A 14,090-nucleotide genomic window follows, 5' to 3' on the forward strand; every position below is an offset into this window, starting at 1 on the left:
GTTTTAATTGTTCCCCTTTATTAACACATATACACTGGATATTATTACATCATCTATAATATTTGATGGTTGAATATCCAAATTAATGGGAATAATTAAGTTGCTATTAATAGTAACAAAGCAAATGCAGGTGTTCAGAACACAGAAACACACTGTAAGATATCAGATATTATAGACATTATTTGACAAAATGTTTTGCGGTAATGCATTTTTTTATGAATTAACTTGTCAAGAATAGCAATTATTCAAAGTTTTTAAAAAGTCATCATAATAAGTAAGTAATTAAATGTATTTCGTAAATCATATAAATTATTACATTGTGTCTCACATCATTGCATCTTCCTCAGAAACTAAGAAACAACACGAAAAGAAAATTATTATAATAATGAGGCCAGGAAAAAAAAAAAAAAAAAAAAAAAAAAAAACAGAACCAATAAGGAGAAAGTATTGACTGGTTCTAGCCAATCCCAGGCGGAAGGTGGGGTGACTGATTTAAAACTCCAACTCAAGTTGATGTAACAGCTCATAGTGAACCACAAGTTTGACGACCGCACCCCCAATGACAGCCTAGGAAAGGAAGACAAACAAACAGGGAAAAAACGGACTCGTGCTGACTAAAACCGTTCGAGGAGTTTACTGTGGCGTCGTGCGTAAAAAGCGCACCGGCTGCCCGGCTTAGCGCCTGAATTCAGCGGCATTGGTCGAATTTTATTCTTAACATAAAAACAATTTTGGGGGATTTTCTTTTTTTTAAAATCTCCACAGGACTGAGCAAATAATGCTAAAAATGACAGAGGAGCATGACAAATGTGTCAGTGACCAGCCTTGCAGTCCATCAGGTACAAACAGCTCAATGTCCCAGGACGAGTCCGACTCCGATGCTCCGTCCTCACCCACAGGCTCCGACAGCCACGGATCCTTGCTCTCCGGTCTGAGCAAGAAACTGGACTCTGAGGATGATGAGCGGTTCCCAGCCTGCATACGGGACGCAGTCTCTCAGGTCCTCAAGGGATACGATTGGTCCTTGGTTCCCATGCCCGTGAGAGGGAATGGGTCTCTGAAGAATAAACCTCACGTAAAGAGACCTATGAATGCTTTCATGGTCTGGGCGCAAGCGGCCCGCAGAAAGTTGGCGGATCAATATCCACACCTGCATAACGCAGAACTCAGCAAGACGCTGGGGAAACTTTGGCGGTAAGGAAATCATTTTATTTGCAAATAAAAATGTGTATATATATATGTATGCGAAAAATGAAAAACAATAATTAAAATGAAGTATCTACGAAGGCAACAAGGGATAGTGGCACATATTTGACTATGGAAACACTAATTAAGTAATAAAGAAAATTTATAGCTTTGATAATTACATAAATATTTTGACTATGGTCTATAAAAGAAAGAAATTATAGTCAAAAAGAAAAAAAAAATAGTGTTTATAATTTTGCTCCAGACCACTTGACAGCAAATAGGCTCTGAACTATAGCATACATTACATAACTGAACTGTTTTTGTCTTTAGCTTACTTAATGTCTGAATACATTAGAATATTTTCTATTTACATTTTTTCCACCCTTAGCTTGCTTTCAGAGAGCGAGAAGAGGCCTTTTGTAGATGAAGCAGAACGCCTGCGGGTTCAGCACAAAAAAGATCATCCAGACTATAAGTACCAGCCACGGAGACGAAAGAATGTGAAACCGGGCCAGAGCGACTCAGACTCAGGGGCAGAACTGGCACATCATATGTACAAAGCTGAGCCAGGGATGGGAGGACTGGCTGGAATGACTGATGGACACCACCATCATGAACATACAGGTATGCGAACTGATGTAATTAAAGAAATAATGCACCATGCACAACAGCTTAATCATGTTTAACTCGAGGGATAAAATGTTTTAAGCTCATTTGATTGTTTAAATCATCTTGTGGTCTAAATGACGAGTATTAACTTCTTTTTTTCTTCACTGTCTTCTTTTCAGGACAGCCTCACGGTCCACCTACGCCACCTACTACCCCTAAAACAGACCTGCACCATGGAGTGAAGCAAGATCTGAAACACGAAGGCCGTCGCCTTGTTGACAGCAGCAGGCAAAACATCGACTTCAGCAATGTAGATATCTCTGAGCTCAGCACTGATGTCATCAGCAATATGGAGACCTTTGATGTGCATGAGTTTGACCAATACCTTCCGCTTAATGGCCACGCCTCAGGTTCCTCCGCCCTATCCTCAGACCACAGCCATGGGCCAACTGCGTTGCCTGGCAGCTCTTATGCTTCCTCATACAGCCACACAGGCAGCGCCGGGTCATCCTGGAGCCGAAAGAGCACCATGTCCTCTTCCTCTCCCTCTGCCAGTGAGCTGGCCCAGCACCGTCTTCATATTAAAACAGAGCAACTGAGCCCCAGCCACTACAGTGAGCACTCCCATGGGTCTCCGTCTCACTCTGATTACAGCTCCTATGGTAGCCAGGCCTGTGTCACCTCTGCCACATCAGCGGCCTCGGGTGCAGCCTCATTCTCCAGCTCCCAGTGTGACTATACTGACCTTCAGAGCTCCAACTATTACAACCCTTACTCTGGCTACCCCTCTAGCCTCTATCAGTACCCCTATTTCCACTCATCCAGGCGGGCCTACGGCAGCCCCATCCTGAACAGTCTGTCCATGGCTCCAGCCCACAGCCCCACTGCCTCCAGCTGGGACCAGCCTGTCTACACCACTCTGTCTCGACCTTAAGGAGGTCTGAAATAATCCGTTCACGCAAGAGACTCGTTCAGTTTGATGCACTACTAATGAAGGACATAAGGCGGCAGAGGAAAATTGTATGTGGGGGCTAGTAGGCTACCTGCGACCGTTTGAACGTGAAACATACACAAGAAAAAGTGCCTGCTGATTTTATACAAAGTTATATTGTTGCAATGAAAACACATTTGTACAGACTTTTTACATAAAGAGAAATTGTGATGATGGTGAGCCAAACTCCTCCATGAGGACATATCGCCTATGCCTACATATATGCCGTATACCCCCCTTCTATTCAGTTTTTAAGATTGCACTTATGTGCACAGTTGAGGTAAAGCAAAGACCTGCAGCTGAACTGCAGGATCTAAAAGGTTTAGCCAGCTGTGTGCATTTAAGAAAGTAAACAAGATCAGTTAGTGAAGTTAAAGTAAAATTTACATCGACAGCCAGAGCTATATTACTGCACACTATTTGCATCAGTGGTTCAGTCTTAAATAAATTGCTCCTAACGAATTTAGTGTCATTTTGGCCTAAAAGTCTTATATGTATTTATGTTAATGAATTATTGGTTTTGTTTTTAAGTAGATGAACACATGTAATGTGGGTTTGGTTATTTAGAGTACTTTTAAATGACTTTTGATGAGAAGAAGGTAAATGATGTAAAGGACAGTACGAGTAGAGTACATCTGATATTTTTCCGTTGAAGACCAATTTTTCCAGAAACACCTCCATTCCAACTCGCAAGCAAACAGACAGGACCAACATACTCACACAGGACAGAACAGGTGTTTGAAATCTATGCTTGGCAAATTGCGATTAGTCATGATCTAGGCTTAAAGGAAATGGGGTAAAATAACACCATGCTCTCTGAGTGACATGTCAGCTGGACCTTCTGTATATGTCGATGGACAGCACAAGAATATGTGAATGCTCATGCGTCCGTGCGTGCTAGAGAGAAAATGTGGCATCCTGCATGTAGACGCATGTGTTAGACATTTCCTTGGGAAAGGGATATGTATCCTATGACACAAAACATACCAAATGATACAGAAAACATTTTTTTCCCCCGTAAGCTATCTTTGAATTTTATATGTAACCCGAAGAAGAATTTTCAGAGATGAAAGTGAAGTTAAGTGTGCCCATATTTATCTCATCAACCATCAAGTGCCAACTCACTGCAGTCTTACATAAAATGTTTTTGTGCCTTCTAATGCTTATTGTCAGTATTTCAAAATGAAATGGAATTATTAACAAACTTCAGGCAGCACACGAGCCACGCCAGAGACGCCAACAATTAACTTGCTCCTCATTATGTCCTTATCATTCCTTACAGCCTTGGTTTGTAATGTTCTGTGACATGCTAAATGAGAAATGTGCAGAGCGTCATGCTCCAAGTTTTGTCCACAGAACTGTGTTTTGTATATCATTACAGTGTATTGATTTTTGAGAAAGGCTGTGAAAATGATTTATGTTCTATTAACTAGAGTTTCACTCGCACATGCACAGCTAACTCATCCGCTGGCCATTTTTTTAAAAATAAAAAGATACTTTTTTCTTGATGTTTGTATCTGTTGTCCTTATTTTCAACTTGTACATTTTTTGTTCTTAAATATAGTATACTTGGAAATAGTTTGTGAAAAAATAAAAGAACAGAATTAATTAAATGGTTTGGGCTGCCTTTATGTTGCATACTAGTGGTTCATATTAATTTCTTTGTGCTGCTATACTGTGGGCTGTGTTTCCACTCGTCTAGGAATTATCACTTCCCTTCTCATTACTAAATAATTTCACTCAGTTTCCTCTGAGAAACTGTCTAAAATGAAAAAGTAGCCAGCAGTTTGTATATAGTCAAATGCAGAATTTTTTTCATTAAACCACAGACAAGAAAGGAATGAGGAGAGATCCTATCTCCTCTGGTCCAGTGGGTAGAATGCTCAAGTTGGCCCTGGCATGCATGCCAAGCAGCCGTCCCTAACCAGCCCAGGGAGAAGCCAAGTGCCAGGACCGCGCTGCTGAATTTTAATGATTCATTATGCTGTGGAGGGGCCCCATTGTGTCCCTTTATCCGGAGAGCTAGAAAGGAATTAATTGGACAGAAAATGGAAGGGCAAGGGGAACTGACAAGCCATTAAGAGGGTCCTGAATGGATGATTAGATGCAAATGGGGGAGGATCCAAGCCCTGTTGCTGTCTCATATCACAGCACTCCACAAACAAAAAACAACAAGAACAACAACCACAATGACCACCAGACCAAATTGCAGAAATAATATCAGCGCACATAATCTGTAGATAATAAAAGAAGATAATACCACAGCAGATGGGGTGTGGGTGGCTCAAGAACGACTTGTTGTTTTTCTTCCCTCAAACTCTTTTTTTTTTCACAAGTGTTTGCCAAATACTTTCAGGAGGAACTCTTGAGAAAGAACAGGAGTGAATAAAAGTGAGGGAAAAAGGCTCTTCAGGGTGCTTGGGTCCTGTTTCCCTGGAACATGTCCACAGTGTCTGATTGGAACTCTTGAAAGCTCAACTGTAAATAGCTAAAAAAAAAAAAAGAAAAAAAAAACGAAATGGGGAACTTCACTGTGAGTTAAATTAGCACAGTTTGCTGAATGAATTAACACACATTACATGAATAAAACTGCATTTTACAACACACCGTGCGTAAATAAAAGTAAAGCTTACAAATGAATTTTATACACTATCATTTTGAGGTTGTGTTACATTCCAGCAGTCGAATTTATTGTTGATGGAAGGATGGGTGTTATTGGAAGAGGGAGTGGTGGGTTTTTGCCCACAGAACATAAAGAGAAAACAAGAAGAACCCAGTGAAACTGGTACTTCCACCACCTGACCACATCCCATTGTTAAGAGCAGGATAACATGCCTGGTAATAGTCTCATCCTGCCTAATGAGCCTGGCTGACTCAGGGCATGTTATCTGAAAAAAAGAGGGAGCTGGGAATTGTGAAAACCCGAAGAATGTGAGGCTGATTTGCAAGGGAAATTAAGTGGACATAAAGCATGGTTATTGCCTGCTGCTGAGTCTACCCAGCCTCATTCCACTTGATGCACTTTATTTTTCATTCTCTGAATCTTCACCCGTCATTTAACTTGAGTCACATCATTGACGGCATTTATTTTGGAAATGAAAAATTGGAAAAATGATGAAATCAAGATCATAAGATCAAGTGCCACATCTTCATTCTTATTTTTAACTTGTTGCACTACAATACAAATTGGTTCATTATTGTTTTAAAAGTAGGAATTGCTTTGGATTAAAACTTTTTTTTTTTTTTACATCACATTTATTTCTCTGTGAAATTTGCAGCTGTTAAATGTGTGCTTGCATACAGAAGCAGTCTATTAGAAAAGCTGTCTGACCCTCTTGTTTGCGTCAGTATCTCCCTCCACATCAAAGGAAAACATAACGTGCTAAATTTTAGCAGCTCCCCATTCTTCTTGCTAAATTGAGGATTTTATAAATGGTGCCTCTTGTATTTGCTGGCATGACTAGGCCAAGCAAAACAGGGTGGCAGACAGAACTAACACTGACTTCCCATGTTCCTCATGGATGGGCCAGCACAAAAAGGCATGAGAAACAGTTCAAATGTTTTAAAATGCCCCTTAACTGATGCTTGCGGCACCAAGGTTACCTGTGTTTGTCATCAACAATCACATCAGCATGCTCTTGTGAGGACCTGAAACAAAGAACATCTTTCAAACATGTCTGTTGTTACAAATCCAACAACAAAAACATTTAGTTTTAAATGTCTAGAAAGTTTTTTCTGTTTGTGGTTAAAAGATTAAAATATTTCTTGAGAAATTAATAGGATCAACAAACAAAAGCTCTTTGAAAACTTTGTAATTATGAAATTTAAAATCTTAGGTTTCAACCAGGTTTTAAAATGATAATAATAATAAATCTTTCAGGTTTAACTATTTCCCAAAAGAGATCCTGATAATTTTGGTTGTTTACGGAAAAGATAATGAGGCCTTGGTCTAAAAAAGCTTGCGAATAAGTCCCAGTGTGTGTTCTCAACTTGTTAAAGTGCCAGATGGGAGGGATTACTGCACAACAGAAAGCCACAAAATGTCAGGTTAGTTTTACTACTTAAAAAAAAAAAAGAAACTTTATGGATTTGAAAAGTTCACATTTCTTGAAAAATACTTTAATCCTTATAGAAATTAAACAAAGGTTGAGTGTTATAGTAACAGATGATAGCAGTTTATTTGCAATGTGAATTGTTGACAGTGATTTTGCTTTTCACAGGTGGAAAAATCTTCATTAAAAAAAAAAAAAAAAAAAAAAAAAAAGAAGAAATACAGCAACACTTTGACATCTGGTCATGTTCAGTTCCCTGAACAGTTGTCCACAGTCTTTCACTTTCTTTTTTCATTCTTTCTCTCCTTTTCACTTTTCTTGGCACATCTTGATTGTGAATGGGGTGGCAGCATAGCTGCTCATCTTCTTTCCACAGCTTTAAGACTTGTTGATTAGTAACCAAGGCTGTGTTTTCATTGTCACAGCTTGTTGCTTTTGTTGAACTGTGGCATTGTTCCATAATCATGTACTTTTTGCATGTTTACTTGAAATTAGTTAATATCAGCCCTTTCAGTGTCGGTCTCTCGTCACGTTTGAGTAAGTTTATGATCATGTTTAGGTCACAAAAGAGAAGCATTTGGTAGATTTTTTTTTTTTTTGTAGCTAGCATACTTTGGTTCCATTGCCAATTTAAGATATGAAGACATAAAACATATTAAATGAGAAATAATCTACTTCTGAATGCATGTTAAAGTATTTTCTTAAAAATAATATTAACGACTCATGTTGAGAATTTCTTCATGCAGTGTTTACTGAGGTTCACGATCATTATTTCTAAATTGTTATGTCAAGTAGGAAGAAATGTCTCTTCTGGCTGATGTAATTAAGAGCACTGAATTAGCATATTATTAACCCCCTCCCTCCCTCCCTCCGGCCCCCCTACACACATTCACATTGTTACCCTGTCCCACAGCCCCAACACCCACACAAGTTGCACTCCTCTGTTACCAATGAGACAGAGCAGAGACTGAGCCAGCATGTAGAGTTCTGTAAACCCTGGAATGTCGAGTGTGGGAGGCATATTTGTCGCACATCTTTCTTTCTACTGATGCACAGAGGTAGTAGAGGTAGAGATAAACAATAGATGGGGGAGAAGAAGACAACAAACTATGTAAAACGAGAAAGGGTTGGGGGACTAGGCTGGAAAATTTCAGGTAGGTAGAGAAGAAGGAAAGAAATCTCCTTATTATTTGCAGAGCTGCTTGGCAGAAAATGCAGCAGGGACAGCAGGCCCAGGGTTTCAAATGTTGCAAAGTGTTGGCAGAGCTGTGTGCGAGTGCACTCTGTGGGAGCACCGAGTTTTGTCGCCCAGCACAACATGATGATTCACACACAACAGCAAAGGCCATCAAAACCCATTTACTCTCCTAAGCGCATATACACCCCACAAGCCTGGAGTTTTCACAGGGTTATATGGTGTAGTGACATGAGGAATGCATTTTAAAACCATGTCCGGGATGCCGCACTTTTCTGGTTTCGGAGCTGTACTAAAGCAGAAAGTACACCGCAACATATTAGGTGACCATTGCAATATTTATTCAATAAGCATGTGATCAGCAACACATGTCCATCCTCTCACATTTGATAGCGTTTGTGGTATGAGAAAGAGTAGGGTAGAGAGGGGAAGAGGAAAAAATAGGGAAGAGTTTGTTCTCCCATGTGGTTTTGGCCCATTCAGAGGGGCTTGGAGCCATGCCAGTCTATCCCTGGTTCAGACTTTGATATGGATGGGATTCATTATGTAACTGAATCTATTGTCACAGAGTAAAACAATATGGGGCCAGTAGGGAGGTGTGTTGTGTGAGTACCTAAATTGCTAGTGAGTGAAAGGGCATTTACACTACATTCTTTCAGCTTATCGCAGTCCTGACAGTGTGAACAGCGCTTCAGGCTTTGACTTTAAATCACTTAGGGGGCCATATATATTTATATATATATATATATATATATAAATACCTTGTGTGTGTGTATATTCATTGCACCTATCTGTTTATTTTCATATGAAAGTCCATGGTTAAAGCTCTGCTCTAGAACTTTTGGCTATAATTATTCATTATCATTATTCATAAGTATGTATTGTCATAGCTACATCTCTGATGTTTATAACAAACTAAACCCAAAACAATCGCTATAAAATTGAGCAAGTTATGGTTATTGATAAAGTGTATGCACCATTAAAACAATGATATGAGTGAGCGAGCTGACTGTGGCAAGATGGCAGATGACTCCATTGGCCAGCAGCGCAGTTGACGTAGATATCTGAGCGTAGCCGCACAACTGAAGGATATGACGTCAATGTGACGAATGCACTCCAAATACAACAACAATATTGGCATCGTGACCGACTGTGTTGTGGTGCTGCTCCAGACAGTCCTGGCTTGCGTACAGCTTTAGCACTAAAATGCACTGCTTTTATAGTATTGCGCTACTGTACCATCAACAACAGGAGCAAGTAGATATGTCATTATCTGCACACGCACTACGTCTTGTTCTAGCTCTGGGGTGTCGCTCTTTAATCATCATAGAGCCTCCCACAGCCTTGTAGCATGTACTACAGCGATTTCGTGGGGATGGTGGAGCCTGTCTCCTAGTTTTCACCAGCATTTTCACACCTGAACCTGGCTTCGGCGGCTTGTGGACATAGCCTTAGTCTCTTAAAAAATTCCTCACTTTCCAGATAGCATTCTTTCCTGAGTTCATCCACTTCTTCATTTGGGAGTCACACACCTGCAAAGAATAAGTTTAAAGCCTGAACTGAATTATGGAGATCATTATCAATTTCTGAGAACAACAAATGGGTCACATCAAAGAGATTCTCTTTAACATCCAAGAGCCAACAAGCCTCTATTCCCCTCATGTGTCCTCAACATTTTAGACTCACCAGCAAACCCAGGAAGTTGATCAACTGAATTCAGTCAACAGACAATCTCAACAGGACTACTAACAAACACAAACAGTGGTTAAAACAACATGATACTACATTTCTCTCAATGAAGCTTTGAGGCTTATACTGGGAGTGTGGCCTCATTAAGGCTGGGGAGATGGGACAAAACAATTTAATAGAAGGTCTTTGCCTGTCAGTATTTTATTGAGTTTTTCATGGCAAACTTTTGGTTAGAGCAGCAATCTTATCACAGTAGCAGAGAGAGACATAGAGGCTCTTGGAGTCACTGTGCTGTAATGTCATCAGTATCTTTACTGGCAACCAGTTTGATTTGACTGAAGAAGCAAAACACTGTCCAATGCAAATAGAAGCAGCAAGTTATGTTTGGACCAGCAGAAACTGATGGTGATTTGAATGAATGAAAATGAGATTAGTATGCTTGCTCTTTTAGGGTGAGATATCATGGGGTAAAAGATAAAACATATTTAAACTTTATAATTGTGCTTGCTTGTTAACAGTGTGACACTCCTAACTTGGTGCTCTGCCATGTCACTAGCTCACTTTATGTAAATGATCAAACATAGAATTAGGGTTTTTGAGAGTCCAACTTGACCGCGAACAGTTCATAATATATGACCAGGGTAAAAGTAGAGTCAGTGGTTTCCAACCCTGCTGTTTCTACTCCCTCATTTCTAAAGGTAATGTTTGGTTTGGTACTGCTCCATCTTTTTTCCCATGCAGAGAGTCAACATGACAACAGCCAGTGCTCAGTCACGATTATATTCACATTTCATAAAGAAACAACAGCAATGTTTGACAGCATTGTGTTTACTTTTCATAAGGGCCAAAAATATGTATTATGCTAGCACTCACTGTGGACATGCATAGCCAGAATCACCAGCCTGTATAATCAGCCCGGTATGGATACAAAATCAACATAAACCCAAAATTAAACATCTGGCTACATCACGCCTAGCTGTGTTTAATAAAAAACACCATTCAAAAAGATTCAATTAAACAATTCAGATCTCACATCTGATGTATTTTGTGCTGGATGCTAAATTCCCTCATGACCAAGGATAAAAGTATCCTTCAGAAGCATCTCCTCAGTTCTTCAGCCAAGAGTCAAAAGAAATGCTTCATTGTAATATTACATGCCAATTCCAGTCACATGTCGCAACCAAGCTAGCTGCATCACTCTTCATTAAGAGTTAAAAAAAAGATGAAACTCAACATTTGTCTTAATGGCAGAGCCATGATGTCACATGACGATGAAGTAATGGGCGCGTCAAATTTTAAAAGTCTGAACACATGAGAGACAGTGACAGAGAGAAGACAGAATGGGGTCTTGACAGGCTGCAGGAAGGCTGATGTGGTGAAATCCTGCTTTTGCCAGCAAGACTAATGATTAATGCTTCCAATAAGCTTGAACTTTGACCCTTAATAGTCAGGGGGTGCTGTGTTGGACAACCCCCAGCACCGCCTTGCTGTTTTTATGATTTTGTGGAGGTGGAATGGGCCAGAGGGAATATACTAAATCTTTCCAATAAAAAGAGAATATCTACTGTAGAAACCCTAAGACAGCAACTAACATTCAACTCAGACACTTCAGTTTCAGACAAAGTTTAATCCCCCCCCGGCAGCTAATGTTCATCTTATTTATCACTTGTTAAACATCCTGTTAGCCTATATTTAACATAGTCTGTCTTATCCTTTGACAAATCACTAATAATGAAGATTTTAGAGATCCATAGGAAATACACAATGAGACACACACATACACAACTAGCTAGGTAGCTAGCATTACAGTATCTGACTGTGTTGAGGTGGGGTAGGGTGCTGTTTAGGGATTATGTGATCAAATGTGAAATGTGATCTGTAGTTTGGGAGGTTTACTTTTTCTTTAAATAAAACAGATCTTTCATTGGTTTGCAGAACGATATCCCTGAGAAGAGGTGCTCTCATTGTTGCAAAGAGGAGGTTACTGGAGTTTAAAAACCCAAACAATAATGGAATAAGTCGCTGGAATAGACTGTTCATTTTCAAAAGCATTAATTAGAATTACAATGAATAAGAAATCTAAATAGTCAGAAGAACATTTTGGCCAACACTGCAGGTCCTAAAGAATCCAGGCTTTTCATGAGTTCAGGACATTTTAAGTCATGACTGGTGTGCTTTAAAAGCTAAGCAATGCATGCTGTTGTGAAGGTTCATTGATGCCTCAAGAGCAGCTGTTTTATCAAATATCCTTTAAAAGAGTGTATCTGGTTAGCAAAAGCTCTGGCTACACCAGTGTTGTTTTCTTCTTTTCTTTTCTTTTTAAGGTTAGAACACATCCAGGATTTGTATATATGTATGTATGTATGTATGTATGTATGTATGTATGTAAATATACAATCTATAAACACTATAAAAATGAAACTTTGATATACGGACACCAAACTATTACAAAACTAATTTAATGTGTTTTAATCCAATACAATTCCAAATACAAACTAACTTACAACTTTTCAACTTTGCAACTGACTTTATTCCTGCTGCTTTTTATAGCAACAAAGTAATCTGCATTTCTTTTTCCTTTTTTTTAGTATTTTGCCTAACTTTGCTTTTCCTCTTTCTTTTCAATCATATCAAGCATATGCATGTAAAGTATGTGTGTATGTGTGTTTGCAAATTTGTGTAAGCTTGCACATTTGCAAATGTAGCTGCTCTCCCAGGATGGGACTAATCCCAGGGTGGCAGGACTGGAAGGAGAGCCTGCACATGTGCAAATCTTTCAACTGTGGTTTGCGATGTTTAGTCTTGCTTCATCAGCACTTCTTGAATCCAGTCCAGAAAAGCTTTCAATTGGCCATAACTCCAGACTTCCTCCAGTCTTGAAGCCTGATCAACCTCTCTGCCCAGTGGACTTTCCTATCATAACTGCAAAAAAAAAAAAAAAAAGAAAAAAAGTATGTCATCAAAATGTGATCCTGATTTCCTCCAAGGTAAAGGACTGCCTTTGGTATGTCGAAGGGAAGGGGACTTTCCAAATATCACTCGTGATTTTCATCACAAGGCACACTGGCAACACCATGAATTAGGTATCACTTGCTTTTCATCCCAGATTTGCTACCACCTTCCCCACCTCCTGCTCCCTTGTCCCCAGTTATCCTCTGAAATTTCTCCAGGGCACCTGATTTGGCTGCAAATCAAGCCACTTTCTGGCAGGAAAGTTTAGGGATTTCCCTCAAATTTGTGGGCTACAGTTCATCTCTGTCAAAATGCAACCTACAATCATATAATATCAGCAAATTGCATCCAACAGGTTGGGAAGATGCATGCAAATCACATGCTTCTTTAATCAAATATATGGAGTTAATAGATTTAGCTATTACAAATCTATTTTAAGAAAAGTTGCATCGGGACAAGTTTTTGTTTGCTTCATAAATGATTTGATGTATGGAAGACATATTTAACTTAATATCTAAGAGCGATGTCTTTTCCTATTTTTGTATGCAGTAAACATGTATACATACAGAAATAAGTAGAGTGCACAAATCATACATTAAAAGCTAAGTACCCTCTTACTTATTCTATAGGAATGAAGAAGGCCAGTATTTGCCAGGTGCAGCTAAATGCATTTCATTAAGTGATATTCAGGCATGGCAAGTTTATCTGTATATCACATTTAATGTACAGGACAATTCAAGTTTTTTACATGAAACATCAAAGCATTACAGCAGGGTGCAAAATAAGTATTAAAGATTAAACAAACAAACAAACAAACAAACAAACAAACAAAGACAAAAGAAACAAACAAACAAAAAACAACAACAACAAAAAAAAACTTTAAAGCATGGTGGTGGAATGCTGATGATTTGGGCCTGATTTGCAGCCACTGGACCTGAGGACTTTTCAGGCACTGAGCTGATCATGAACTCCTCTGTATACCGATACCAAGTAATACAAAGTATTATAGACTCTGTCAGATGGCTAATGCTTGTCTGAAACTGGGTCATGTTATGGGAGAATGATCCCACATGCAGCAGAAAATCTACAACAGAAACACAGAAAAGAGGAATCAAAGAGATGAAATGACACAGCCAAAGTCCAGACTTCAAGCAGTAATTAAAGCTAAAGCTAATAGCTAAACTGTGGGATCCTTAATTAGTTTGTTGACTAAACTATGTCATGGTGTAATCGTGAGGTTGTATTTACCTAATTTTAAGACCTGCAAATCAGTTCATTTTATTTTCTTTTTTAAACACCCTGATTCATAAAACCATTTATGTGAAAGAGGTTGTACTTTCTTTTTCACATGACTATACCATTGAGTGAGATCATAAGAGACCACAGCTTTTTCTCACTTTCACTGTGTGCACCT

At 39.2% G+C, this 14,090-nt stretch overlaps 1 protein-coding gene across 1 annotated transcript; it reads left to right on the plus strand.

Annotated features, from left to right (window-relative positions):
* The first annotated feature begins 542 nt into the window (after nucleotides 1-542).
* LOC121632891 (transcription factor Sox-8) lies at nucleotides 543-4,296 on the plus strand. The gene is made up of 3 exons (XM_041974692.1): nucleotides 543-1,194; nucleotides 1,577-1,812; nucleotides 1,977-4,296. The coding sequence occupies exons 1-3, from the start codon at nucleotides 779-781 to the stop codon at nucleotides 2,729-2,731; spliced, it is 1,407 nt and encodes a 468-aa protein (XP_041830626.1). The 5' UTR covers nucleotides 543-778; the 3' UTR covers nucleotides 2,732-4,296.
* Nucleotides 4,297-14,090: the final 9,794 nt, after the last annotated feature.

Source organism: Melanotaenia boesemani, chromosome 2 (genome assembly GCF_017639745.1).
Source record: "Melanotaenia boesemani isolate fMelBoe1 chromosome 2, fMelBoe1.pri, whole genome shotgun sequence".
NCBI lineage: Eukaryota > Metazoa > Chordata > Actinopteri > Atheriniformes > Melanotaeniidae > Melanotaenia > Melanotaenia boesemani.